Below are 27,130 nucleotides of genomic sequence, written 5' to 3'. Positions count from 1 at the left end.
CTTCACCAGGTTCCTGCTCGTAAATATATCAAGGAATATTTTTAAAGCATACTTTAAAAAAAAAAATGATATTTTATAAACACAACCCGATTGCGCTGGTTCATGGCAGATTTTGCATTTGCCGATAAGCATATGCGTTTGTGCGGAGAAAGAAAGTACTTATATTTATATATCACCTTTCACAATCTCAGGACGTCCCAAAGCGCTTTACAGCCAATAAAGTAATTGGAAATGTATTCACTTTTGTAATGTGGGAAACATGGCAGACAATGGCAAGGTGAGCAGTGCCGCGGTTCGGGGAGCTTTGGGGAGGGGTCCAGAGCGCGGGGGCGTATCTAGGCTCCCAGGGCCTCGGATCCCGGTCGATTGGACAGTGAGTGGGCGTGGGGAGAGGGCGGGCTCCGGGCTCCTGGCTCACACACCGGCCAATAACCCGCCACAAAAAATTTGGGACCTGGGGGTCCTTGTGCATGAAACATAAAAAGTTAGTATGATGGTACAGCAAGTAATCAGGAAGGCAAATGAAATGTTCGCCTTTATTGCAAGGGGGATAGAGTATAAAAGCAGAGAAGTTCTGCTGCAACTGTACAGGGTATTGGTGAGGCCACACCTAGAGCACTGTGTACAGTTTTGGTCTCGGTATTTAAAGAAGGATATACTTGCATTGTAGGCTGTTCAGAGAAGGTTCACGAGGTTAATTCCGGAGATGAGGGGGTTGACTTATGAAGAAAGGTTGAGTAGGTTGGGCCTATACACATTGTAGTTCAGTAGAATGAGAGCTGATCTTATCGAAAGATATAAGATAATGAGGGGGCTCGACAAGGTGGATGCAGAGAGGATATTTCCACTTATGGGGGAAACTAAAACTAGGGGCATAGTCTCAGAATAAGGGGCTGCCCATTTAAAACTGAGATGAGGAGGAATTTCTTCTCTCAGAGGGTTGTAAATCTGTGGAATTCTCAGCCCCAGAGAGCTGTGGAGGCTGGGTCATTGAATATATTTAAGACGGAGATGGACAGATTTTTGAGCAATAAGGGAGTAAAGGGTTATGGGAAGCGGGCAGGGAAGTGGAACTGAGTCCATGATCAGATCAGCCATGATCTTATTGAATGGCGGAGCAGGCTCGAGGGGCCGTATGGCCTAATCCAGCTCTGATTATATTCTTAATTTGCCCACAGGAAGCTCTCACAAATAATGTGATAATGACCAGATAAAATGTTGATGAAGGGAGTAAATACAGGACACTGGGGAGAACTCCCTGCTCTTTTATGAATAATGCCTTGGGGGGAATAGTCAATACTGAGGAGGACTGCAACAAATTACAGGAGGACATTAATAAACTTGCAGAATGGGCATATAATTGGCAAATGAAATTCAACACAGATAAATGTAAGGTGTTACATTTTGGTAGGTAGAATATTATTACTTGGAGGGTGCGAGTCTAGGTGGGATCGAGAAACAAAGGGATCTCAAAGTACAAATACACAAATCACTAAAAGTTGCGACACTGGTTAGCAAGGCCACAAAAAAGCAAACCAAGCACTAGGGTTTATTTCTACAGGTATAGAAAAGTAGGGAAGTTATGCTAAACCTGTATCGAACCTTGGTTGGACCACACTTAGAGCACGGCGTACAGTTCTGGTCGCAATATTATAAAAAGGATATAGAGACACTGTAGAGGGTGAAGAGAAGATTTACAAGGATGATACCAGAAATGCGAGGGTATACATATCAGGAAAGGATGAACTGGCTGGGTTTCTTTTCTCTTGAAAAAAGAAAACTGCGGGGTGACCTAATATAGGTCTTTAAAATTATGAAAGGTTTTGATAGAGTGAATGCAGAGGGAATGTTTCCACTTACATAGAAACATAGAAAATAGGTGCAGGAGTAGGCCATTCAGCCCTTCTAGCCGGCACCGCCATTCAATGAGTTCATGGCTGAACATTCAACTTCAGTACCCCATTCCTGCTTTCTCGCCATACCCCTTGATCCCCCTAGTAGTAAGGACCTCATCTAACTCCTTTTTGAATGTATTTAGTGAATTGGCCTCAACAACTTTCTGTGGTAGAGAATTCCACAGGTTCACCACGCTCTGGGTGAAGAAGTTCCTCCGCATCTCGGTCCTAAATGGCTTACCCCTTATCCTTAGACTGTGACCTCTGGTTCTGGACTTCCCCAACATTGGGAACATTCTTCCTGCATCTAACCTGTCTAACCCCGTCAGAATTTTAAATGTTTCTATGAGGTCCCCTCTCATTCTTCTGAACTCCAGTGAATACAAGCCCAGTTGATCCAGTCTTTCTTGATAGGTCAGTCCCGCCATCCCGGGAATCAGTCTGGTGAACCTTCGCTGCACTCCCTCAATAGCAAGAATGTCCTTCCTCAGGTTAGGAGACCAAAACTGTACACAATACTCCAGGTGTGGCCTCACCAATGCCCTGTACAACTGTAACAACACCTCCCTGCCCCTGTACTCAAATCCCCTTGCTATGAAGGCCAACATGCCATTTGCTTTCTTAACCGCCTGCTGCACCTGCATGCCAACCTTCAATGACTGATGTACCATGACACCCAGGTCTCTTTGCACCTCCCCTTTTCCTAATCTGTCACCATTCAGATAATAGTCTGTCTCTCTGTTTTTACCACCAAAGTGGATAACCTCACATTTATCCACATTGTACTTCATCTGCCATGCATTTTCCCACTCACCTAACCTATCCAAGTCGCTCTGCAGCCTCACAGCATCCTCCTCGCAGCTCACACTGCCACTTAACTTAGTGTCATCCGCAAATTTGGAGATACTACATTTAATCCCCTCATCTAAATCATTAATGTACAGTGTAAACAGCTGGGGCCCCAGCACAGAACCTTGCGGTACCCCACTAGTCACTGCCTGCCATTTTGAAAAGTACCCATTTACTCCTACTCTTTGCTTCCTGTCTGACAACCAGTTCTCAATCCATGTCAGCACACTACCCCCAATCCCATGTGCTCTAACTTTGCACATCAATCTCTTGTGTGGGACCTTGTCGAACGCCTTCTGAAAGTCCAAATATACCACATCAACTGGTTCTCCCTTGTCCACTCTACTGGAAACATCCTCAAAAAATTCCAGAAGATTTGTCAAGCATGATTTCCCTTTCACAAATCCATGCTGACTTGGACCTATCATGTCACCTCTTTCCAAATGCACTGCTATGACATCCTTAATAATTGATTCCATCATTTTACCCACTACCGATGTCAGGCTGACCGGTCTATAATTCCCTGTTTTCTCTCTCCCTCCTTTTTTAAAAAGTGGGGTTACATTGGCTACCCTCCACTCTATAGGAACTGATCCAGAGTCAATGGAATGTTGGAAAATGACTGTCAATGCATCCACTATTTCCAAGGCCACCTCCTTAAGTACTCTGGGATGCAGTCCATCAGGCCCTGGGGATTTATCGGCCTTCAATCCCATCAATTTCCCCAACACAATTTTCCGGCTAATAAGGATTTCCCTCAGTTCCTCCTCCTTACTAGACCCCCCGACCCCTTTTATAACCGGAAGGTTGCTTGTGTCCTCCTTCGTGAATACCGAACCAAAGTACTTGTTCAATTGGTCCGCCATTTCTTTGTTCCCCGTTATGACTTCCCCTGATTCTGACTGCAGGGGACCTACGTTTGTCTTTACTAACCTTTTTCTCTTTACATATCTATAGAAAGTTTTGCAATCCATCTTAATGTTCCCTGCAAGCTTCTTCTCATACTCCATTTTCCCTGCCCTAATCAAACCCTTTGTCCTCCTCTGCTGAGTTCTAAATTTCTCCCAGTCCCCAGGTTCGCTGCTATTTCTGGCCAATTTGTATGCCACTTCCTTGGCTTTAATACTATCCCTGATTTCCCTTGATAGCCACGGTTGAGCCACCTTCCCTTTTTTATTTTTATGCCAGACAGGAATGTACAATTGTTGTAGTTCATCCATGCGGTCTCTAAATGTCTGCCATTGCCCATCCACAGTCAACCCCTTAAGTATCATTCGCCAATCCATCCCAGCCAATTCACGCCTCATACCTTCAAAGTTAGCCTTCTTTAAGTTCTGGACCATGGTCTCTGAATTAACTGTTTCATTCTCCATCCTAATGCAGAATTCCACCATATTATGGTCACTCTTCCCCTTGTGGGGAAGAGCATAACGAGAGGCCATCAATATAAGATAGTCACCAAGAAATCCAATAGGGAATTCAGAAGAAATTTCTTTACCCAAAGAGTGGTTGAAGCGATTAGCATAGATGCTAAATATATTCAAAAAGGAGTTAGATGAAGTCCTTACTACTAAGGGGATCAAGGGGTTTGGCGAGAAAGCAGGAATGGGGTACTGAAGTTGCATGTTCAGCCATGAACTCATTGAATGGCGGTGCAGGCTAGAAGGGCCGAATGGCCTACTTCTGCACCTATTTTCTATGTTTCTATGTTTCTATGCATTTAAGGGTAGGCTAGACAAGCATATGACGGAATAGAGGGTTATGCTGATAGATTTAGATGAGGAAAGACGGGAGGAGGCTTGAGTGGAGCATAAACACCGGCATGGACTGGTTGGGCCGAATGGCCTGTTTCTGTGCCATATATCCTGTGTAATCCTATGTAATCTTTTACATTCACCTGAGATGGCAGATGGGGTCTCAGTTTAACGTCTCATCTGAAGAACGCCATCTCTTGACAGTGCAGCACTCCCTCAGCACTGTACTGGGAGAGTCAGCCTAGATTTAGTACTTTAAGTCTTGAGAATTTGAACTCATGCCCTTCTGATTCAGAGGTGCCAGTGTTACCAACTGAGCCAAGGCTGACATACAAAGTCCATGTTGGCGGCGGGGCGGCTGTTGAGAAAGGGGGAGATGGGCAACATTTTTGTTTATTCGTTCATGGGATGTGGGTGTTGCTGGCTACGCTGGCATTTATTGCCCATCCCTAAGTGCCCTTGAGAAGGTGGTGGTGAGCCACCTTCTTGAACTGCTGCGGTGGAGGTGCTGTTTGGGAGGGAGTTCCATGATTGTGCCCCAGTCACGATGAAGGAACGGCCGATATATTTCCAGGTCAGGATGGTGTGTGACTTGGAGGCGAACTTGCAGGTGATGGTGTTCCCATGCGCCTGCTGCCCTTGACCTTCTAGATGGTCGAGGTCACGGGTTTGGAAGTTGCTGCCGAAGCAGCCTTGTAATGAATGTGTATTTCAAGTCTGACGAGGTGGTGCTGTATCTTGCCCTCTGCAGGTGATCCAGCAAGCTTTGCACCGCCAGCCCAGCACCGCGGCCCAGTACCTGCAGCAGATGTACGCGGCACAGCAGCAGCACCTGATGCTGCAGACGGCAGCTCTCCAGCAGCAGCACCTGAGCAGCACACAGCTGCAGAGCCTCACGACCGTGCAACAGGTGAGAGGTCGGCGGGTCAAAGGTCAAGTGGCAACACCGCGGAAAGCATTCGATTGGCCGAGAAGGTTTTATTCTGGAAGGGAATGGCCTGAAGTTTTCGGCAGCCAACAGAGTGGGAAATCTTGCACCAAACTGTCACTTAAATTCCCTTATTCGGTCAGGCGTATGTCAATCAGCCATTGCATATGTGCAAGGCTGAGATCGACAGATTGTTGGGCTCTCAGGGAATCGGGGGATATGGGGATCGGGCGGGAAGGTGGAGTTGAGGTCGAAGATCAGCCATGATCTTATAGAATGGCGGAGCAGGTTCAAGGGATCAAATGGCTCACTCTTGCTCCTAGTTCTTATGTTCTTATGTTTGGCTAGGTCTGCATGAGTTACAGTTCCTGGGGTTGATCTGTGTAGTGACATTGTAAATTCTAAACTCGTGGGTCATTTTGCTGATCGTGTAAAATTTGCATTATTGATTCTTCCGCCCGTTATCCACATGTCTTGATCGAAGTCAACGGAAATCAAAAGGGGGAGAGATGTATAACAGGCGACTGAATCGATACCGCCCACCTTATATTGTCGACCAAAGTCACAATGACTCCCAATGTGTTTGTGCTAGCAAGAGAGAACAGGAAATCTTCACAAACATATTTACGATGTTGCTACACCTTGCGGCCAGAGGAATTCCTAGTCTCTGGAGCTGGGAGCTGGATTCTCCCCTAACAGAGTGACTTAGTGCACTGCTGACTAGCTCCATCATCTGTCGACAGTCCCTCCCTCCTGCGCCTCAGAAAAATGTCAAAAAGATTGGCAGCTGAGACCCTGTCAGTCATTGGTTCTTTGATATTTGATTGGTTGAAAACTCAACTTTGGCGCTGGCTCTTAGCCAATCACCTGACAATTTATTTCCAAAGTTGCTTCCATCTCTAAATGTCGAGTAAAAAGAGAGAGACGGAGGATACAAGTTAAAGATGTAAACTAGAAAATAAAGGTTAAAATAGCATGGAGCTATCCGTTCCAGCGGCTGCTCGGGGTACGGTAGCATAGTGGTTATGTTACAGAGCTAGTAATCCAAAGGCCTCGACTCATGATCTGGGGACATGAGTTCAAATCTCCCTACGGCAGCTGGGGAATTTAAATTTAATTAAATAAATCTTGAATAAACAGCTCGTGTTAGTAATTGTGGCCATAAAACTATCAGAGTGTCGTTAAAACCCATCTGGTTCACGAATGTCCTTTAGGGAAGGAAATCTGCCGTCCTTACCCAGTCTGGCCTATATGTGACTCCAGACCCACAGCAATGTGGTTGACTCTTAACTGCCCTCTGAAATGTCTCAGCGAGACACTCAGTTGTACTCAAGAAGGTGGCTCACCACCACCTTCTCGAGGGCAATTAGGAATGGGCAATAAATGCCGGCCTTGCCAGCGACGCACACATCCCGTAAACGAATAAACCAGTACCTGTATGCCTCAGGTTGATTCCCTCACTCTCTGTGCCATCTCCAGCTGAGGAATCTCTGGATACTGCTTGACCCTGGGCTGAGCTTCCTGCCCACCTCTACTCCAACACTGAGTCTGCTCTCTTTCCTTTCCGCCCTCTCTCTCCCTCGCTGCCATCAGAAATGTAGTCCATGCTTTTGTCACGTTGCTGCTTGACAGCCACAATCTCGCTGCGTACCAGCGCTCCAAACAAAGCAACTCATTGAAAGCACTGCAACCCATGCGCCCACCTACGCAAAGACTCAGGCTCCCAACGCTGGCACCCCGCCCTTGCCAAGCTCGACCAGCTCCCCTTACATCCCCTCACCACCTCACCCCTATTGTAGGATAGTGATCTCTCGCACACACTCTGTGCTCCACCCTTGGTGGCATGCTGGTTTAATACTCATAGAATCATAGAAGTTTACAGCATGGAAGGAGGCCATGTCTGTGCCGGCCAACAAGAGGCTATCCAGCCTAATCCCTCTTTCCAGCTCTGGGTCCATAGCCCTACAGGTTACAGCACTTCAGGTGCACATCCAAGTATTTTTAAAATGTGGTGAGGGTTTCTGCCTCTACCACCCATTCAGGCAGTGAGTTCCAGACCCCCACAACTCTCCGTGAAGAAATTTCCCCTCAAATCCCCTCTAAACCTTCCACCAATTACTTTAAATTTTTGCCCCCCTGGTTGTTGATCCCTCTGCTAAGGGAAATAGGCCCTTTCTATCCAATATATCTAGGCTCCTCATAATTTTATACACCTCAATGAGGTCTCCCCTCAGCCTCTTCTGTTCCAATGAAAACAAACACAGCATAACTAATCTGCCCTCATAGCTTAGATTCGCCACTCCAGGCAACATCCTCGTAAATCTCCTCTGTACCCTCTCTAGTGCAATCACGCCCTTCCTGTAATGCGGTGACCAGAACTGCATGCAGTACTCCAGCTGTGCCCTAACTAGTATTTTATAACTACCCTCCTGTCCTCTGGTACTCCATTCCAAGATCACTTCGCCACGCCACCTCTCTCCCTGCTTTCAAAATCCTCCCCCGACGACCCTTCTCTTTAACTGGCCATTGGAACCTCATCCTCCCCCCTCGCCTCCCACCCCCACTGTTGTGTTCCTAACACAGGTGAGACTGCACACAGGGAGGTTAAAGTAACAGTGACCTCAGTCTTTATTAAGACACTCCAGAGTGAGTAACAGGCCTTAGGGGCCGCTTATATACAGTGTTCCCAAGGGATTCTGGGATTCCTTGGGACTTCAGGAGATGCGCTCCCTGGTGGGTGGAACATGGGAGTGCATGCTTTACAGATACACAACATCACTTCCCCCCACCCCCCCTGCCCAAAGTCAAAAGTCAAAGTGAAAACTATTTACAAGGTGAGGCAGTCGGGAGCCTTTCTTTCCCTGGTGGACCGCCTCGGTACAAATGTCTGTTCTGATGTGTTGGCTGTGTCCTCGCTGGGCTGGCGTGTTGTTGGCCCTGCAGGGCCGCTGGGGTGAGCCTGGCCTTGCTGAGCTGTTGGGCATGATGGGTTCGATTTCCTGGTCCGGCGTGGTGTCGTTGATCCTTTGGGTGTGTGTTGTGGGCTCGAAAAAGGTGGTGTCTGCTGTGGGTTGTTCAGGGCAGTCTGTGAACCGCAGCCTCATTTGGTCCAGGTGCTTTCTGCAAATTTATCCATTGTCTAGTTTGACTACAAACACCCTACTCCCTTCTTTAGCTATCACCGTACCCGCGATCCACTTGGGACCATGTCCATAGTTTAGCACATACACAGGGTCATTCCGATGCTGGGATCCCTTGGGACTTCAGGGGATGCGCTCCCTGGTGGCGGAACATGGGAGTGCATGCTTTACAGATACACAACACCCACCCCCTCAACAAGGACAACAAAGTGAGCAGAACTCAAGTATTTTAATGTTTCAATCATATTACATTGTAGAGCATTTTCAGAAACAGGCCATTCAGCCCAACAGGTCTGTGCCGGTGTTTATGCTCCATTCGAGCCTCCGCCCATTATTTATTTTCCCTCATCCCATCAACATGTCCTTCTATACCATTGTCCCTCATGTACGTATTTCAAAACAGGTACAGGTGAGGAAAGCCATTTGACTCCTCCACCCAGAGCAAAATCTACATTACTCAGCTGATCCATGAACAATCTCCGAGATTTTTGCCTTCACTGCTCCACCCTGAAATCCAATCCATAAGAACAAAGGAATTAGGAGCAAGAGTTGGCCATTCGGCCCCTCGAGCCTGCTCCGCCATTCAATAAGATCATGGCTGATCGTCAACCTCAACTCCACTTTCCCGCCTGATCCCCACGTACCTTAAGCCCAAAAATCTATCGATCTCAGCCTTGAATATACTCAATGACTGAACATCCACAGACCTTTGGGGTAGGGAATTTCAAAGATTCACAGTCAATGTTCCCTTTAAGTTGCGCAGTCACACATCGTTTTGCAGCTCCGGGTAGCCGGCTCATCAACTTTTAAATAGGAACATAAGAACAAGAAATAGGAACAGGAGTAGGCCACCTGGCCCCTCGAGTCTGCTCCGCCATTCAATAAGATCATGGCTGATCTGATCATGGGCTCCGCTCCACTTCCCTGCCCGCTCCCCATAAACCCTTTACTCCCTTATCGCTCAAAAATCTGTCTATCTCCGCCTTAAATATATTCAATGACCCAGCTCCACAGCTCGCTGGGGCAGAGAGTTCCACAGATTTACAACCCTCTGATAGAAGAAATTTGTCCTCATCTCAGTTTTAAATGGGTGGCCCCTTATTCTGAGACTATGTCCCCTAATTTTAGTTTCCTCTATCAGTGGAAATATCCTCTTTGCATCCACCTTGTCGAGCCCCCTCATTATCTTAGAAGTTTCAATAAGATCACCTCTCATTCTTCTGAATTCCAATGTGTATATGCCCAACCTACTCAACCTATCCTCATAAGTCAACCCCCTCATCTCCAGAATCAACCTAGTGAACCTTCTCTGAACAGCATCCAATGCAAAAATATCCTTCCTTAAATACGGAGACCAAAACTGTATGCAATACTTCAGGAAAAACTGCACCTGCGCGGTATTTTAAAGGGGCTGCACACCCCCAAAAAATGAAAGGGAACATTGTTCACAACACTCCTGAGTGAAGAAATTCTTCGCCATCTCAGTCTTAAATGGCCCACCCCTTATCCTGAGACTGAGCCCCCGAGTTCTAGACTTTCCATATCTTGATCGCTCATAGTGTGAAGAGGAATTTCTTTTGTCAGTTTGAACCAGCAAGTCCTTAAGCCACTGTTACAGTTTAATTTGAGGTGACGATCTGGACTTACCGTCTCTGCATGGTTTACTGTAATATAATCGCTGCAGCCTGACACCTCACTGCAGCTGCCAGCTCAATAGTTTACGGTTAATGGCCCGGAAATTGTGGTCGGAGACTTCCTGCGGGCAAGTGTCTCTGATCCGCAAGAAAAGTACTCGCTTGCCTGGTTCCTTCGATTTTTGCGGTCCTGTGTAAAGGCCCACCTATCCCAGGGGCGCAGGTGGTTCGCAAGTATCCCTGGGATCACATGGGCCAGGCTGACCAATGACAAAGGGGATTTCCCATTGTGCATCTGGAGATTCCATTCACGTGGGCAATCCCCATAAACCTAATAGGATCACATTTTAACACAACCTAAATAAAAAATAAATCATCACGTTTAAAATTAATTAAAATACAATTTAATTGAAGACTTACAGCAAAAATAACATTTTTTGACAAACAAATTTGTACATTTTTAAAGGGGACAAAAATAACTGAAACTAATTTTAAAGGTTTCAGAATGTTTAAATGATATTAATATTTGTTTAAACCTTTACGCGGGTATATGAAGACCTTACACCCGCTTTTACCAGGCGTAAGAGGTTCACGGCCATTCGCTGGCTAGTAGTTGGGCAAATAGCCCAAATCTCCGCCCGCAAATGTCCATTTCCTGGGGTTGCAGATGAACTGTTCACAAGCTAAAACTTGGCAGATTGTAAGTTCCGGGTCTTCGCGCATGTGCACTTGGAAACCCGCAACTTGTGGGTAGTGGGGGGAGGGGAGGCCCTTACGGCCACTTATGTTGTGCGTACGCAGTCATAGGCCATTATTTCAATAATTAATCTATTTATCCCATTGGAGTAAGGTTATTACTGTCAGATTAATGGCTTTTTTTGACATCACAGTGCTTGAACACTAGACATATGGGCTGGATTTTTGTTACAGTTCATTTTGCGACGTTAATCACGGCGGGGTGGTAATTATAGCGCCCGAGAAATGTTTGCGTCTCAGCCAGCAAAATTCAGTGTGGGGGGAAGTGCTAAGGGTGGCGTTTCACACCTCTTTTAGGGCGCAAGGCCAGCTTAGCAACTGGAAATCCCGAGCTAAACAGCCCTGAACAGCTTCTGTGGCATAAAACAAATCGCAACTAAAAACACAACAAACATTCCCAATACCTTAAACACCCCAAACACTCCAAATATCTAAACACCCCAAACATTCCTAATATCTAAACACCCCAAACATTCCCAATCCTTAAACACCCCAAACACTCCCAATATCTAAACACCCCAAACATTCCCAATACCTTAAATATCCCATAATAAGCTACATCGCAAAAATAAAACTAAACCAAACAATCAAACTTGCCTCATTGACCAATTCCATCACTCACTGTCACCGGGACAGCTCTGACCGCATGGTTTTCCAGGCGGTCCCACCACGGCGCGCTGCAGGGCGCTACAGGGTCGGCGCACAACAAATTTCACCGTGCAGTGGAAACCGGTGGGGTTGCACACCGGCTCGACATTCCCGGGAGGTGCTGCTCCGTGCCCCCGCAAAACCGGCAGCTACTTTGCCAGCGGGGCGCTGGAAGCTGGTCGCCCGCCCGGAAAGCTTTTCCTCCGCCATTACTGCCCCTCTGGGGTGCAAACAGAGGTGGCGACATAACGAAAATCCAACCCATATGGTTAAATTATGAGGACAGGTTGCACAAACCCGGATTGTAACCCCTTAAATATAGAACGGTGAGGGGTGATCGGTTCGAGGGGGTTAAAATGTTAAAAGGCTTTGATAGGATCGATACGAACAAACGATTTCCTCTGGTGGGGTAATACCAGAACAAGGGGGCATCATCTTACAATTAGAGCCAGGCCGGTCAGGAGTGAAATCTGGAAGCACTTCTTCACACAAATGGTGGTAGAAAGTTGGAACCCTCTTCCCCAAAGGCTGTGGATTTTGGGTCAGTTGACACTCTCAAGGCTGAGATCGATAGATTTTTGTTGGGATATGGCATCAAGGGATATGAAACCAAGGCAGGGAGATGGAGCTGAAGTGCAGCTCAGCCGCGATCTAATAGAATGGTGGAACAAGCCCGAGGGGCTGAATGGCCAACTCCAATTCTTAAGGTCCCGAGAAGAAATCCCCCCCAGGAGAATCCCTGGACACGTTGGCAGTCTATGGGTTGAGGCCAGCATTTTGACATGTACAAGTGGAATTGGCAGAAATCTGTTCAGAACCACATACGTTCACTGTTGCCCGTTCTTGGGATAAGCAAATCATTTCTTCCTAGAATCACAGAATGGTTACAGCCCAGAAGGAGGCCATTTGGCCCATTGAGCCCATGCCGGTTCTCTGCAAGAGCACTTCAGCTAGTCCCACTGCCCCGCCCTTTCCCTGTTGCCCTGCAAAATGTTTTCCTTCAGTTACTTATCCAACTTCCCTTTTGAAAGCCATGACTGAGTCTACCTCCATCACCCTTTCAGGCAGTGCATTCTAGATCCTAACCACTCGCTGCATAAAAAAGTTTTCCCTCGTGTCCCTTTGGTCCTTCTGCCAATTACCTTGCACCTGTGCCCTCTGGTTCACTCTGAGCTTTATCATCAAGACAGCGACATTAACTTGGTAACTTGAGCAGGTAATGGACGAATGGTTATTAAGTTGTGCAGGGAATAGATATATATATTCCAGTTGCATTTGGGAAAGATATCAGTTAAGTGGTGCTGGTTGCGGGTAACTGGGGCCCCAGAGACAGGTGCCCTGTCCCCCCCAGTATTAGTCGCTGGGCACTTTGCCCCACTGTACATGTATCTGATTGTTCTTCATACTCCATTTTCAGGCAGGCGGGCGTCAGTCCTCATCACCGACAGGGAGCATCAGCCAGCAATCCAGTGTGTCACAGACCTCAGTGAGTCACTAGTAACCCTCTTGATATCTGAGTGCTAATAGCGATGTGCTTCTTGCCAATCTTCTCGGCCCCACCTTTGTGGGGCAAACATTGGCAGTGTAACTGGATTCACAGGGAATGTCTTTGGTTGTGATTTCAACAAGAGGTGTCGTCGCCTGCTTTGTTTTTTAAATGGTTAATTGAGCCGTTGAAATTGCAGTTTCATTTAAGGGGCTGCCCCAGGATCCTGTGTTGCCAGTGGGGAGTGCCTGGTGGGAAATTGCGGATTGACAACCCGTAATATATCCGCCAGCTAAAACGGCCGGTGGGGTGGGGGGGAAATCCGTGAGCTGCGAGGCCGTGGTTTCCGACAGGACGCTCCCGGCGAGCTGGGCTTCCCGCTGGGGGCCATGGAATTGCCTCTTGGGTTGTTGTGCGAGTATTGGCACAGTACAGTTTACAGGCCTGGGTTCTACACACAAAGACTCAGTCAGACTGCTGCTTTTCAGCTGAGCAACTTCATTGTGAACTGTCGCAAGCGTTTGTTTCCCAGATGTTCTGCTCCCAGCCCCACCATGAACAAATGCCCCCTTCCTGAGTTCACGGAGGTCACTCTGGCTTCTTGAAGCATATTACCTCATTGTTCTTGTTAAGGGAGGTTCATTTTTAATATTATTACACAATTGTTCTGATTTTCCCCCACCTGGCCCCTCGAGCCTGCTCCGCCATTTAATAAGATCATGGCGGATCTGATCATGGACTCAGCTCCATTTCCCTGCCCTCTCCCCATAATCCTTTATTCCCTATCGCTCAAAAATCTGTCTATCTCCACCTTAAATATATTCAATGACCCAGCCTCCACAGCTCTCTGGGGCAGAGAATTCCACAGATTTACAACCCTCAGAGAGAAGAAATTCCTCCTCATCTCAGTGTTAAATGGGCGGCCCCTTATTCTGAGACTATGTGCCCTAGTTTTAGTTTCCCCGATGAGTGGAAATATCCTCTCTGCATCCACCTTGTCGAGCCCCCTCATTATCTTGTATCTTTCGATAAGATCACCTCTCATTCTCCTGAACTCCAATGTGTAGAACATAAGAACATAAGAATTAGGAACAGGAGTAGGCCATCTAGCCCCTCGAGCCTGCTCCTCCATTCAACAAGATCATGGCTGATCTGGCCGTGGACTCAGCTCCACTTACCCGCCCGCTCCCCGTAACCCTTAATTCCCTTATTGGTTAAAAATCTATCTATCTGTGACTGTAGAGGCCCAACCTACTCAACCCATCCTCATAAGTCAACCCCCTCATCTCCGGAATCAACCGAGTGAACCTTCTCTGAACAGCCTCCAATGCAAGTATATCCTTCCTTAAATACGGAGACCAAAATTGATTATTAGGATGCCACACCCAGCCAAGAGTGGCTGGGAGAGGCCCTTTACCCAGGGCTTGTGCTGGTCTGTAACTTGGGAAGTGCGTGAGAGCGACACAAGTTCATTTGCTCCCTGAGTTATCTATCCCTCCGATTACGTTGTTGTCATTCAGCCCCGCTGAGATCAGGAACTCTTTGTATTGGGATTTGTGGGCCCACAATGGCATCTCTTGGCGTGCGACCACTGATCTGCCCAACAGCGGCAAAGTGAAGTAGCACAGGTCCTGGCGAGAGCAACTGGGTTTCAACTTCGATGTGCGTTAATTTATTCCGCTGCGGTTTTAGTTTGGATTCTGTCAGGCCTGAGAGACGGTTCCCTGTGCTCGCACCCCTCTGTCCAATTCCTTCTTCCTGGCGTGAGAGGGAACCAGTCATCACACTTCAGAAGGGCTTCATGGACTGTACGGCGCTTTGGGAGGTTGTGAAAGGCGCTATAGAAATGCAAGAGCAAAATACGGCAGAGGCTGGGATCTGAAATACGAACAGAAAATGCTAGAAACACTCAGCGGGTCAGGCAGCATCTGCGGAGAGGGAAACAGAGTTAACATTTGAGGTCGATGATCCTTCGTCAGAACTGGAAAAAGTTAGAGATGTAGCAGGTTTTTAAACAAGTGCAGGGGCAGGGAAAGGGGGAGGGGAGAAAAGAACAAAAGGGCAGTCTGTGATAGGGTGAAAGGCAGAAGAAATTAAGAGAGATTAAGAGAGGCAAAAGGAGATATTAATGGCACAAGTCTTATCTAGACTCATCTTTTGTTTCTTAACTTGTCCCGTTACCGTCTCCTTTTGCCTCGCACCATCATCTTTCCTGTAATGCACTGGGGCAGTGCTCAGTGAAAAGGGGTAAAAGTGGCCGAGACCAGTTATCTCAGGGTCTCCACCCCACGAGAGCTATGCTGGGGTGTCCTCAGCATCCTGCCCAGAAGGGGCAGTACCGAGCCTGGGACTGGGGTAAGTGCAAATGCAGCATAACACTATGAATGGGGCAGGAGGGAACCTTCCACTCTTTATAAGGCTGATGGAGGGGGACCCACTAGAAGGGGCGGGGACCCGGGATAAATTGAGTCCCTGCCTTATTCCAGGAACAATTCTCAAGGAAATTCCGGGGCCAGTGAGCTGTTGCAGATCTCTTTCACAGATATCAAAGAATTGCCCCAAAGTATGTCAAGGTTTGCTTTTAAAAAAAACATGTTTTTATTGATAGACTTGACTACTCCAATGCACTCCTGGCTGGCCTCTCACATTCTACACTACATAAAATTGAGGTCATTAAAACTCAGCAGCCCGTGTCCTAACTCGCACCAAGTCCCGCTCACCCATCACCCCAGTGCTTTCTGACCAGTTAAACAACGCCTCGATTTCAAAATTCTCATCCTTGTTTACAAATCGCTCAGTGACCTCGCCCCTCCCTATCTCTGTAATCTCCTCCAGCCTCACAACCCCACAAGATGTCTGCACTCGGTGTCAAATTTATCTGTTTTGTCTTGTAACACTGCTGTGAAGCACCTTGGGACGTTTTACTACGTTAAAGACGCTATATAAATACAAGTTGTTGTTGTTGTTGTCAACCGCCATTATCTCTAAAGCTTGTTCGCTCCAGAAACTGTGTGCATGATGTTCCACTTTGGCTGTGTGCGCAACGCGGCACTTGACCTTTAATCGACCTTGGGGCCTCTCTCGTGCAGATTAACCTGTCGGCGTCGCCTGCCGCTCCCCAGCTGATGAGCCGGGCTCAGACCTCCAGCACTTCATGCAGCGGGATCAGCCAGCAGGCCATGCTGCTCGGCAATAGCACCCCCACCCTCACCGCGAGCCAGGCGCAGATGTACCTCAGAGCCCAGATGGTAAGTTGCAGGGCGCGGGAACGGCAGGTCAACCTCACCGACTCAAGGACAACAGAGCCAAAAAAAACAGACTTTGCAATGAGCCCGTCAGCCACCCACCGAGCCCGTGTGGTGAAGCACGCTAACAGCTCTTTAATACTGCCGCCTTTAGCCCCGATTTCCATCGCTCCGCCATTGGCTGCCTGGGCCCCAAGCTCTGGGATTCGCTCTCTCCTCCGCTCAGAACACTTCTTAAAACCTATCGCTTTGACCGAGCTTTTGGTCATCTGTCCTAATAGCACCTTATCAGTGTCAAATTTTATCTGATAAATGAGGATGTTTTACTGCATTAAAGGTGCTATATAAATGCAAGTTTTTGTTGTTAAAGAGCACATCCTTGACCAAACTGTACCTGGAAAACCTTTCCTTCTTTGCCAGTGCATGAGACAGTCACAATCCATTGCAAGATCGCCACCATTATCTCTTAGCAGCCTTAAAACTACCTGGGCTGTCCTGTGCCCACAGAGAAGCCATTTTATTGTCCTTTATGGTTTATGCTGATTTTCTCTCGGACTCCCTCTTAGTCCTTCTAATTTAACCTTTAGTAATTTTCTTAGAACATAAGAATTAGGAGCCGGCCACTCGGCCCCTCAAGCTGCTCCGCCATTCAATAAGATCATGGCTGATCTTCGACCTCAACTCCACTTTCCCGCCCTATCTCCAGAGCCCTTGATTCTCCTTTAGCCCCAAAATCTATCGATCTCGGCATTGAATATACTCAACGACTGAGCATCCAGAGCCCTCTGCGGTAGAGAACTCCAACCATTCACAACTCTCTGAGTGAAGACATTCCTCTTTATCTCAGCCCTAAATCGCCACCCCTGTATCTTGAGACTGTGACCCCTGGATCTAGACTCTCCATCCAGGGGAAACAACCTCTTAGCATCTACCCTGTCAAGCCCCCTCAGAATCTTATATGTTTCAATGAGATCACCTCTCGTTCTTCTAAACTCCAGAGAATATAGGCTCAGTCTACTCAATCTTGCAACGTCTTGTGAAACTATAAGGAAGGTTGCTCAGGTATGGATTTTTCTTGTGGTACAAAATGTCTCAATAGTCAAATGCCAACAGAAAATTCATTGAAAAAAGGTCAGATAATGAATTAGGAATGTAGGGACAGGAAGAGGCCATTCAGCTCTTTGAGCCTTATCCGCCATTCAGTTAGATCATGGCTAGTCTGTATCTCAACGTCATGTACTTGCCTTTGGTCCGTATCCCTTAATACCCTTGCCTAACAAAAATCTATCAATCTCAGATTTAAAATTAACAATTGATCTGGCATCAATTGCCGATTGCAAAAGCGAGTTCCAAACTTCTACCGCCCTTTTTGTGTAGAAGTGTTTCCTAATTTCACCCCTGAAAGGTCTGGTTCTAATGTTTAGACCATGTCACCTAGTCCTAGACTCCCCAACCAGCGGAAATAGTTTCTCTCGATCTACCCTATCAGTTCCCCTTAATATCTTGGAAACTTTGATCAAGTCACCCTTAACTTTCTAAGTTCCAGAGAATACAATCCCACTTTGTATGATCCCTCCTTGTAACTTAACCCTTGGAGTTCAGGTATTATCCTGATAAACCTACACTGCACTCCCTCCAAGGCCAGTATATCCTTCCTAAGGTATGGTACCCAGAACTGCTCACAGCCATGATCTTATTGAATGGCAGAACAGGCTTGAGGATCAGTATGGCCTACTCCTGCTCCTACTTCTTTTGCTCTTGTTCCTTTAAGGAATATATTTTACTTGGACCCTTTCCATCGCTTTAAATAAACTGTGAGAGTTAACTCTGAATGGAAAAGGCTGTTTGTCGCTTCACAAAACAGGGCCACAATTGGATGTTTCCCATACTTCCTGGAGTGGTGTTTATCTTCTCTCAGATGGCTGGAAGATCTTCTCAAGCCACAACAAAACAATTTGGTAATCAGCTGACCTGGCCTTCAAATCTTTGCAATTTTTATTTTCTCCATTTTCCTTCACGTAAAGAGAAACTCAAAGACTCCCCCCACCGCCCCCCCACCACTACATTTGGTCCCGTGATACCTTCCCCCAATTGGCCATTATTCATGCATGACTTTTGACCAGCCAACGTTGCCAGGCTACTTGATGGAGTTTTGATGGGTAAGGGGATCAAGGGATATGAAGCAAAGGCAGGTAATTGGGGTTGAGGTGCAGATCAGCCACGATCCAATAGAATGGGGCAAAAGGCTCGAGGGGCTGAATGGCCTGCTCTTGTTCCTATGTTCGTATTTGATCACAGAGTGCACGAGATGTGTTCATTTGATGTCTTGGATGTGCATTTACATTACGTAGGATTACACAGGATATACGGCACAGAAACAGACCATTTGGCCCAACCAGTCCGTACCTGCTTTTATGCTCCACTCGAGCCTCCTCCCATCTTTCCTCATCTAAATCTATCTGCAAAACCCTCTATTCCCTTCTCCCTTATATGCTCGTCTAGCCTCCCTATAAAGGCAGCTATACTATTCGCCTCAACTACTCCCTGTGGTAGCGAGTTCCACATTCTCACCACTCTCTGGGTGAAGAAGTTTCTCCTGAATTCCCCATGGATACCGATTAGGACTGGGAAACCCCTGGCCAATTGAAGCGAACTGTAGCACTCCTACTGTTGACCCGACTGGGTGTTGCTGACGCAGCATAGCTCCAGGATCAAACCTGGGACCATTGACGTTTGTCTGGATCAGGTATCACTAAGTGGGAGCCTCTGGGATTAAGAGATGACCCTAAATGGACATGTATATTTGAAGGATACACTTGGGTATTTCCCGCAAACCCCTAGATGCTTTCCTTAGATCAGGGATGTCCAAACTAAGGCATCTCGGTCACATGTGGCCACCAGCTCTGGCGATGTGGCTGATGAAGTCCATGCAGCTGGTTGCTGTGTGTAGTTGACTGGTTTGTTTTGTTTGCATTTTGCGGGCCGGGACCTTTGGGGCGAGCTAGTCTTACTGTTGCTACTCATTGGCGGAAGTCACATCCTAAGTCCGAACAACAAGATCCATCAGTGTTGCAATATTCACATCGAGGCCAATATGGTGTCCCGCAAGACTCCATTGTACAGACCAATGGCCCAGAGGACAAAGACTTTGGACATCCCTGCTGTAGAAATACAGTTGTATCCAATCAGTGTTATCCTCCCATCAAGAGCCGGGGTCCACTGTAACTGGGCTTTTACGCTGAGGCGAGTTAGCCTGATGGGAGCAAAGCACTTGTGTAGATGTACTTGATTGTCACGCCTTTGTACCTGCTCTTTCCTGATCTTCTCTCTGTCTCTGCAGCTGATTTTCACTCCCACTGCTACTGTAGCTACTGTACAGACCGATCTTCCTGTCGCCTCCTCTTCCTCTTCCTCAGTGTCTGCATCCACTCAGGTGAGTTGTTACTGACTGATCTCCTCGAACACCAGGGGAAACCAAAGAAGCACAATGTTGTTCCCAATGTTCATTTCATGCACATCACTACTGACGATAAATGTGTCGCCATTAATAAATGTACATGTGTGCTTTCAGGGGTGATTTCTGACTATTTACTGGCCTGAGATTCTCTGCCCCAGGTTAGCCCCACAATGTGAATGTACAAAGCCCTCGTGGTTAAACATCCAGGACAAAGCAGCCTGCTTGATCGGCACCCCACCCACCACCTTCAACGTTCATCCCCTCCACCACCGGCCCACCGTGGCTGCAGTGTGCACCATCTCCACGATGCACTGCAGCAACAACAGGACTGGTAACATGGTGATTATGTTACTGGACTAATAATACAGACATCAGGACTAATGATCTGGGGAATTTAAATTCAATTAAATAAATCTGGAATAAAATGACAGTATCAGTAATGGTGACCATGGATTGTGGTTAAAAACCCATCTGGTTTACTAATGTCCTTTAGGGAAGGAAATCTGCCGTCCTGGGCCTATATGTGACTCCAGACCAACATCATCATCATCGGCAGTCCCTCGAAATCAAGGAAGACTTGCTTCCACTCCAAAAATGAGTTCTCAGGTGACTGAACAGTCCAATATGGGAATTACAGTCTCTGTCGCAGGTGGGACAGACAGTGGTTGAAGGAAAGGGTGGGTGGGACTGGTTTGCCGCACACTCCTTCCACTGCCTGCGCTTGTCCTCTGCATGCTCTCGGCGACGAGACACGAGGTGCTCAGCGCCCTCCCGGATGCTCTTCCTCCACTTAGGGTGATCTTTGGCCAGGGGTCTCCCAGGTGTCGGTGGGGATGTTGCATTTTATCAAGAAGGCTTTGAGGATGTCCTTGAAACGTTTCCTCTGCCCACCTGGGGCAGAGCAACGTGGTCGACTCATAACTGCCCTCTGAAATGGCCCAGCGAGCCACTCAGTTGTATAAGGCGGCTCACCACCATTTTCTCAAGGGCAGTTAGGGATGAGCAATAAAATCTGGCCGGCGACGCCCACATCCCAGGAACGAATAAAAAAAAACTCACCGAGGCATCTTCAACCACGACCTCCACCACCTCGAATGGCGAGGACCTGCAGCAAGGGCATGGGGACAGCCCCACCTCCATATCACACACCGTCCTGACTTGGACATATATTGGCTGTTCAGCATCAAAAGTAGGCGGTAAAATGTTTATTAAGGTGGTAAGAAGGCTTGAGCTGTCCACTGGGAACTGCATATCTTGGAGTTGGCTTTTTCCTCTATCATGGGGAAGCATTTGCTGCCCTTCCAGTAGAATGCCTGTGAGTGGGGGTCTGGGGTGGTTGGGGGCACCACGGGATACAAGGAGCCTGTCCCTTCTATGACACTGGTTGTTGGAGCACCATTGCAGCAGGACATCACACCAACCCCCGTGTTTGAAAACCATGAGACTACAATGTACCTCTGTGCTGGCTTATCGCGAAAATGTCCAGCAGTCCCTGAACCCCAGCCAACCCACTTTGAAAGTTAAGTAAGCAACTTCAGTAACCATAGAAACATACAGCACGGAAGGAGGCCATTCGGCCCATCATGCCTATGCTGGCTCTTTGAAAGAGCAATCCAATCAGTCCCACGCCCCCCCCCCTGCACTGTCGCCATAATCCTGCAAATGTTTCCCTGTCACGTATATTAATGGCCTGGCCTTAGGTCCGCAGGACATCGTTTCAAAGTTTGCAGATGAAACAAAACTTGGAATTATAGTAACAATAAGGACGACAGTACCAGACATGGGGATGACATTGACTGGTGAAATTGGGCAGTCACGTACCAGGTGAAATTTAACCCAGAGAAGCATGAAGTGATAGCATTTTGATAGATTTGATGGAGGTGTTCAAAATCATGAAGAGTTTTGATAGAGTAAATAAGGAGAAATAGTTTCCAGTGGCAGAAGGGTTGGGAACCAGAGGACACAGATTTAAGGTGATTGGCAAAAGAACCAGAGGCAACATGAGGAAAAACTCTTTTTATGCAGTGAGTTGTAACGATCTGGAGCACTGCCTGAAAGGGCGGTGGAAGTAGATTCAATAGTAACTTGCAAAAGAGAATTGGTTAAATACTTGAAGGCAGAAAATTTGCAGGACATGGGGTAAGGGGAGTGGGACTGATTGGATAGCTCCTTCAAAGAGAAGGCACGGGCCAAATGTCTTTCTTCTGCTCGATATCATTCTATGATTCTAAGTATTTATCCAATTCCCTTTTGAAAGTTACTATTGCATGAGCTCCCACTGCCCTTTCAGGCAGCGCGTTCCAGATCACAACAACTCACTGCTTTAAAAAAAATTCTCCTCATCTGGTTCTTTTGCCAATTGCCTTAAATCTGTGCCCTCCGTTTACCGACTCTCCCGGCAGTGGAAGCAGGTTCTCCTTATTTACTCTTATCGAAACCCCTGATGCAGGCAATGCAGAAAGTATCTTTGCATTGCCACGATAATTTGATTGTTGTCCAGTAATCTGATCCTGCTGTGGGTTTTTTTTCCCGGTCTGGTCTTAGGTTCAGAATCTGGCGGTTCGGAGCCAACAGCCGGGCGCGTTGCCTGCTCCGTCGCCTCAGAGTGTCCCACTGAAAGGCACCTGTCAGAGCCAGCAGCTGCCGATGGGCCACGCAAAGGCGATGGTCCAGGGTCCTGGCTCCAAGGCCGGCCCACTCGACTCGGCCCCAGACAGCGCCAAGAAGGGAGAGAGCCTGACGTCGCCCAGCCCCGAGCCCCGGGCGTCCACTGTCACACGGCTACAGATGCCGGCAAACACGCAGCAGTTAATAGCCCCCGGTGAGTGCCAGAGAAACAGCGACCAATGAGTTGGCTAGGGGGGAATCTTCATTTGACTGTCACACATTGGGGTTGAACCTCCGCAGAGTCCGACTTTGTAAGTGCACCTGCTTTGAGTCAGATTCTATGCGGACTATTGTCACAAAGCTGCTTATCTGTTTAAAAGAAACGTGTTAATGTGTGCTGAAAATAGTGTGCAATGGTTTCACAGAAGAACACAAGAATTAGGAGCAGGAGTAGGCCACATGGCCCCTCCAGCCTGCTCCGCCATTCACTAAGATCATGGCTGATCTTTGACCTCAAATCCACCTTCCCGCCCGATCCCCATATCCCTTGATAGCTCAGCCATGAATATACTCAGAGACTCAGCATCCACAGCCCTCTGGGGCAGAGAATTCCAAAGATTCACAACCCTCTTAGTGAAGACATTCCTCCTCATCTCAGTCTTAGATGGCTGACCCCTTATCCTGAGACTGTGCCCCTGAGTTCCAGACTCTCCAGCCAGGGGAAACAACCTCTAAGCATCTACCATGTCAAGCCCCCTCAGAACCTTATATGTTTCAATGAGATCACCTCTCATTCTTCGAAACTCCATGAATATGGGCCCAATCTACTCAATCTTGCAACATCTTGTGAAACCATGAGGAAGGTTGCTCAGATACAGATTTTTTATTCGTGGTACAAAATGGCTCTTTAGTCAAATTCCAAAAGAAAATTAATTGAAAAAAGGTCAGATAATGAATTCGGAACGTAGGGACAGGAGGAGGCCATTCAGCTCCTCGAGCCTGTTCTGCCATTCAATGAGATCATGGCTGATCTGCGACCTAACTCCATATACCTGCCTTGGTTCTGTAACTCTTAATACCCTTGCCTAACAAATATCTATCAATCTGAGTTTTTAAATTTTCAGTTGACCCCCCCACAACCCCAACACATTTTTATGCAGAGAGTTCCAGATTTCCCCTGCCCTTTGTGTGAAGACATGCTTCCTGATATCACCCCTGAACAGCCTGGCTCTAATTTTAAGGTTATGCCCCCTTGTTCTGGACTCCCCCCACCAGAGGAAATAGATTCTCTCTATCAACCCTATCAACTCCTTGAAACATCTTAAACTCCTCGATTTCATGACCCCTTCTTCAGTCCAGGGAATAGAAGACTCGGCTCTTCAACCTGTGGCTCAGTGGGCAGCACCCTTGCCTCTGAGTCAGAAGGTTGTGGGTTCAAGTCCCACTCCAGGGACTTGAGCACAAAAACATCTATACTGACGCTCCAGTGGCATGCTGAGGGAGGGCTGCACTGTCGGAGGTGCCATCTTTCGGATGAGACATTAGACTGAGGCCCCGTCTGCTCAATCAGGTGGACATAAAAGATCCCATGGCACGATTTTGAAAAAGAGCAGGGGAGTTATTCCTGGTGTCCTGACCAATCTGTTGCAGAGTACAGCGAGACTGCATACCCTGACTCAACTGAGATACGACAAACCTGTCCTTGTAATTTAACCCACAAATATAGAAAGAATCACTTGGTGTGTGTGCTGTGCTCTGTGAATATATCACACTTGGGTTAATGACAATACCAATGAATACAATTTTCGACAGAAAATATCTCTAAGATAGTATCCTCGATTATGTAGTTCTAGAACAAATCAGTAGAAATGGAAAAATATCTATTTTCATGTTAATCGTAATACTTTCGTTGTTCTGATAATGAGGTTTATTATTTTTGTTGAGCCTTCAGAACTGGAGTTAATTTGCAAAGGAAAGCGATCTTGGTGTTCTCTGCTGACTCTCTTGTTTGTCCTCTGCAGCGCCCTATACTCCGATTCAGCCTCACCAGCTGATTAAACAGCAACAGATTCCATTGCACCAAGTGACGGCGAAAGCACATCATCAGCTTATTATTCAGCAGCAGCAGATCCAGCACAGACACCAACTGCAGCCTCTGGCACTGCAAGCCTCCGACCCTGCGGCGTCTCAGCACTGCCTGGCCATCCAGGCCCACGGCCACCCACTGATCCAGGCCTCGTCCCAGTCGCTGCACTGCATCTCGACCCAGGCCCATGCCCACCCGCTGAGCCAGCCCTCCGCCCACGCCCCCCCGCAGCAGACGGTGGTGGTGTCTCCGGTGTCGCCCCAATCACCGCCGAGCCCGTCCTCGTCCACCATCATCGTGCAGCCCCCCGCGCTGGCTCACGGGCCTCTGCCGCTGGGCGGCGGGCAGCCGGCCCAGGTGCCGCCAGGCCCGCCCCACCTGGCGGCGGTTCACCGCTCGCCGGTGGCTCAGATCGGACCGCTGCGGCAAGCGAGCCCGGTGAGGCCGCACGCGGCCTCCTCGCCCGCCCAGCACCGGCAGCAGAGTCCCACCCCGGTGTCGCCTTCGCAGGAGGTCCCGTCCTCGGCCCTGCCCCACCTCCAGCGGCTGCCCCTACAGTCCGTGCAGAGCCTAACACTCACACCTGACATCGTTTCCCCCACACACGTGCTGCCACAGACCGTCCTACACTCACGAGAACAGCTCCCAGCGGCCCAGGCACTGATCCAAATGCCCTTTCAGGCTCTGTCTCCGCCCCAGACCATTGCTGTGAATCTTCAAGTCCAGCCCTCGCCTCCAGTGGACGTCCCATTGGTAGGAATCCGTTGAATCTTTTATTGCTTACATGAAAAAAATGTGTTTTTTTTTATCACGAGCATTAATGGCTACTTGTTGGAATCTTAGCCTTGAGCATCAAATGTATTAACTTGTTTTATACTGATACTGTGCGTGGCACATTGTTTTAAGACAAATCACTGTCCCATCCGGTCGATAGCTTTGTGATCCCACAATTGTCATTGGGGCAGCTGAGTTTGAGTGACAGTCAAGGCTGGGATTAGAGTCGGGATTTCAGAAGGATCGATGTTTAGGGCTCTGCTCCATTGAGTGTTCAGTGGTGATCTCCTGAACTCCACAGTTGACCAAGAGTATTGTCCAATTCTCTATGAGGGTGATTCCATGAGTTGTCAAGCACGCCCATTGAATGTCAAAGATGCGCAGGGTTATGAATCGAGAGTTGCTCACACAGGACACGGCGTAATTCAAGGTGAATTATTCTCTGCGCTAATAGGATGCAGACTGTGGTAAAGCATTGGCTTGGACATTAAATTATTGTTCAGACAAAAAGCTTTTCACAAATTGCATTCATTTTTTAATGTTGACTAGAGGATGTCATGTTCATCCACCGGACACAGAAGTTATTCTACTCTTCACATGACCACATGGGAGTCAAGGGTTACGGGGAGCGGGCAAGGAAGTGGAGTTCAGGCCAAGATCAGATCAGCCATGATCTTATTGAATGGCGGAGCAGGCCCGAGGGGCCATATGGCCTACTCCTGCTCCTATTTCTTATGTTCTTGTGTACCACGGCAATTTACTCATAAGCTCATCACTCTAGTGAGACCAGGTCACTAGAGGTACAGAGGAAAGGTATTAAAGGTAGCTAGTGGTTATATCGCTGGACTAGTAATCCAGAGACTAATGATCCGGGGATGTGAGTTCAAATCCCACCACGGCAGCTGGGGAATTTAAATTCAATGAAATAATTCTGGAATAAAAAACTAGTGTCAGTAATGGTGACCATGAAACTACCGGATTGTCTTAAAAACCCATCTGGTTCACTCGTGTCCTTAAAGGAAGGAATCCTGCCATCCTTATCCAGTCTGGGTCTATATGTGACTCCAGACCCACAGCAATGTGGTTGACTCTCAACTGCCCTCTGAAATGGCGGCCCACCACCACCTTCTCGAGGGCAATTAGGGATGGGCAATAAATAAACACATTTTTTAAAAAACCATGCCCAAGGCGAGTTCTGCCTTTGATGAGCAGCGATGCAGTGCCTTGGTCCTCCAGGTACATTGTGCATACCTGGGTAAACACTGGGCCAATCCCATGATTTCAGCCACACCATCCGAGAAGATTGTGAATGCAGGCCAGGCCACGGAGGGCTGGAATATTGCAGGGTGAAGCACAGACCTCATCGCAGCCAGCTGTGGAGTACTACTGACGGAGGCCTGGGAGCAGGTAACCTGACCACCCTCTGGTCGAGGTTAGGGACGGTGACTGGAGACCTTTAAAACAGAACACATTTATTCTTCAAAATTTCAATCTCGTTACCTGCCAAATTAGCAGTGATTCCCAGCTAGATCGCCATAAAACCACCCATCAGCTGATTAAGAACAATCATGTTTCTGGGGAAAGGGAGTCCATTTTTTTTGATTTGTTCAGGGGATGTGGGCGTCGCTGGCAAGGCCGGCATTTATTGCCCATCCCTAATTCTCCTTGGGAAGGTGATGGTGAGCCGCCTTCTTCAACCGCTGCAGTCCATGTGGTGAAGGTGCTCCCACAGTGCTGTTGGGGAGGAAGTTCCAGGATTTTGACCCAGCGATGATGAAGGAACGGCCGATATATTTCCAAGTCAGGATGGTGTGTGACTTGGCGGGGAACTTGCAGGTGATGGTGTTCCCATGCGCCTGCTGCCCTTGTCC

At 47.8% G+C, this 27,130-nt stretch overlaps 1 protein-coding gene across 1 annotated transcript in view; it reads left to right on the top strand.

The window, feature by feature from the left end:
* The window catches only part of phc3 (polyhomeotic homolog 3 (Drosophila)), a 131,422-nt gene that overhangs the window by 46,753 nt on the left and 57,539 nt on the right, over nucleotides 1–27,130 (top strand). The window contains exons 4-9 of the mRNA XM_070882458.1: nucleotides 5,250–5,408; nucleotides 13,022–13,090; nucleotides 16,180–16,338; nucleotides 19,676–19,768; nucleotides 22,337–22,613; nucleotides 24,421–25,238. Coding sequence (XP_070738559.1) covers nucleotides 5,250–5,408; nucleotides 13,022–13,090; nucleotides 16,180–16,338; nucleotides 19,676–19,768; nucleotides 22,337–22,613; nucleotides 24,421–25,238 — 1,575 coding nt within the window. The remainder of the gene's footprint in view (nucleotides 1–5,249; nucleotides 5,409–13,021; nucleotides 13,091–16,179; nucleotides 16,339–19,675; nucleotides 19,769–22,336; nucleotides 22,614–24,420; nucleotides 25,239–27,130) is intronic.

This window comes from Pristiophorus japonicus, chromosome 6 (genome assembly GCF_044704955.1).
Source record: "Pristiophorus japonicus isolate sPriJap1 chromosome 6, sPriJap1.hap1, whole genome shotgun sequence".
Taxonomy (NCBI): domain Eukaryota; kingdom Metazoa; phylum Chordata; class Chondrichthyes; family Pristiophoridae; genus Pristiophorus; species Pristiophorus japonicus.
The sequence above is the reverse complement of the archived record's forward strand: the minus strand, read 5'-3'. Positions and strand labels throughout refer to the sequence as shown.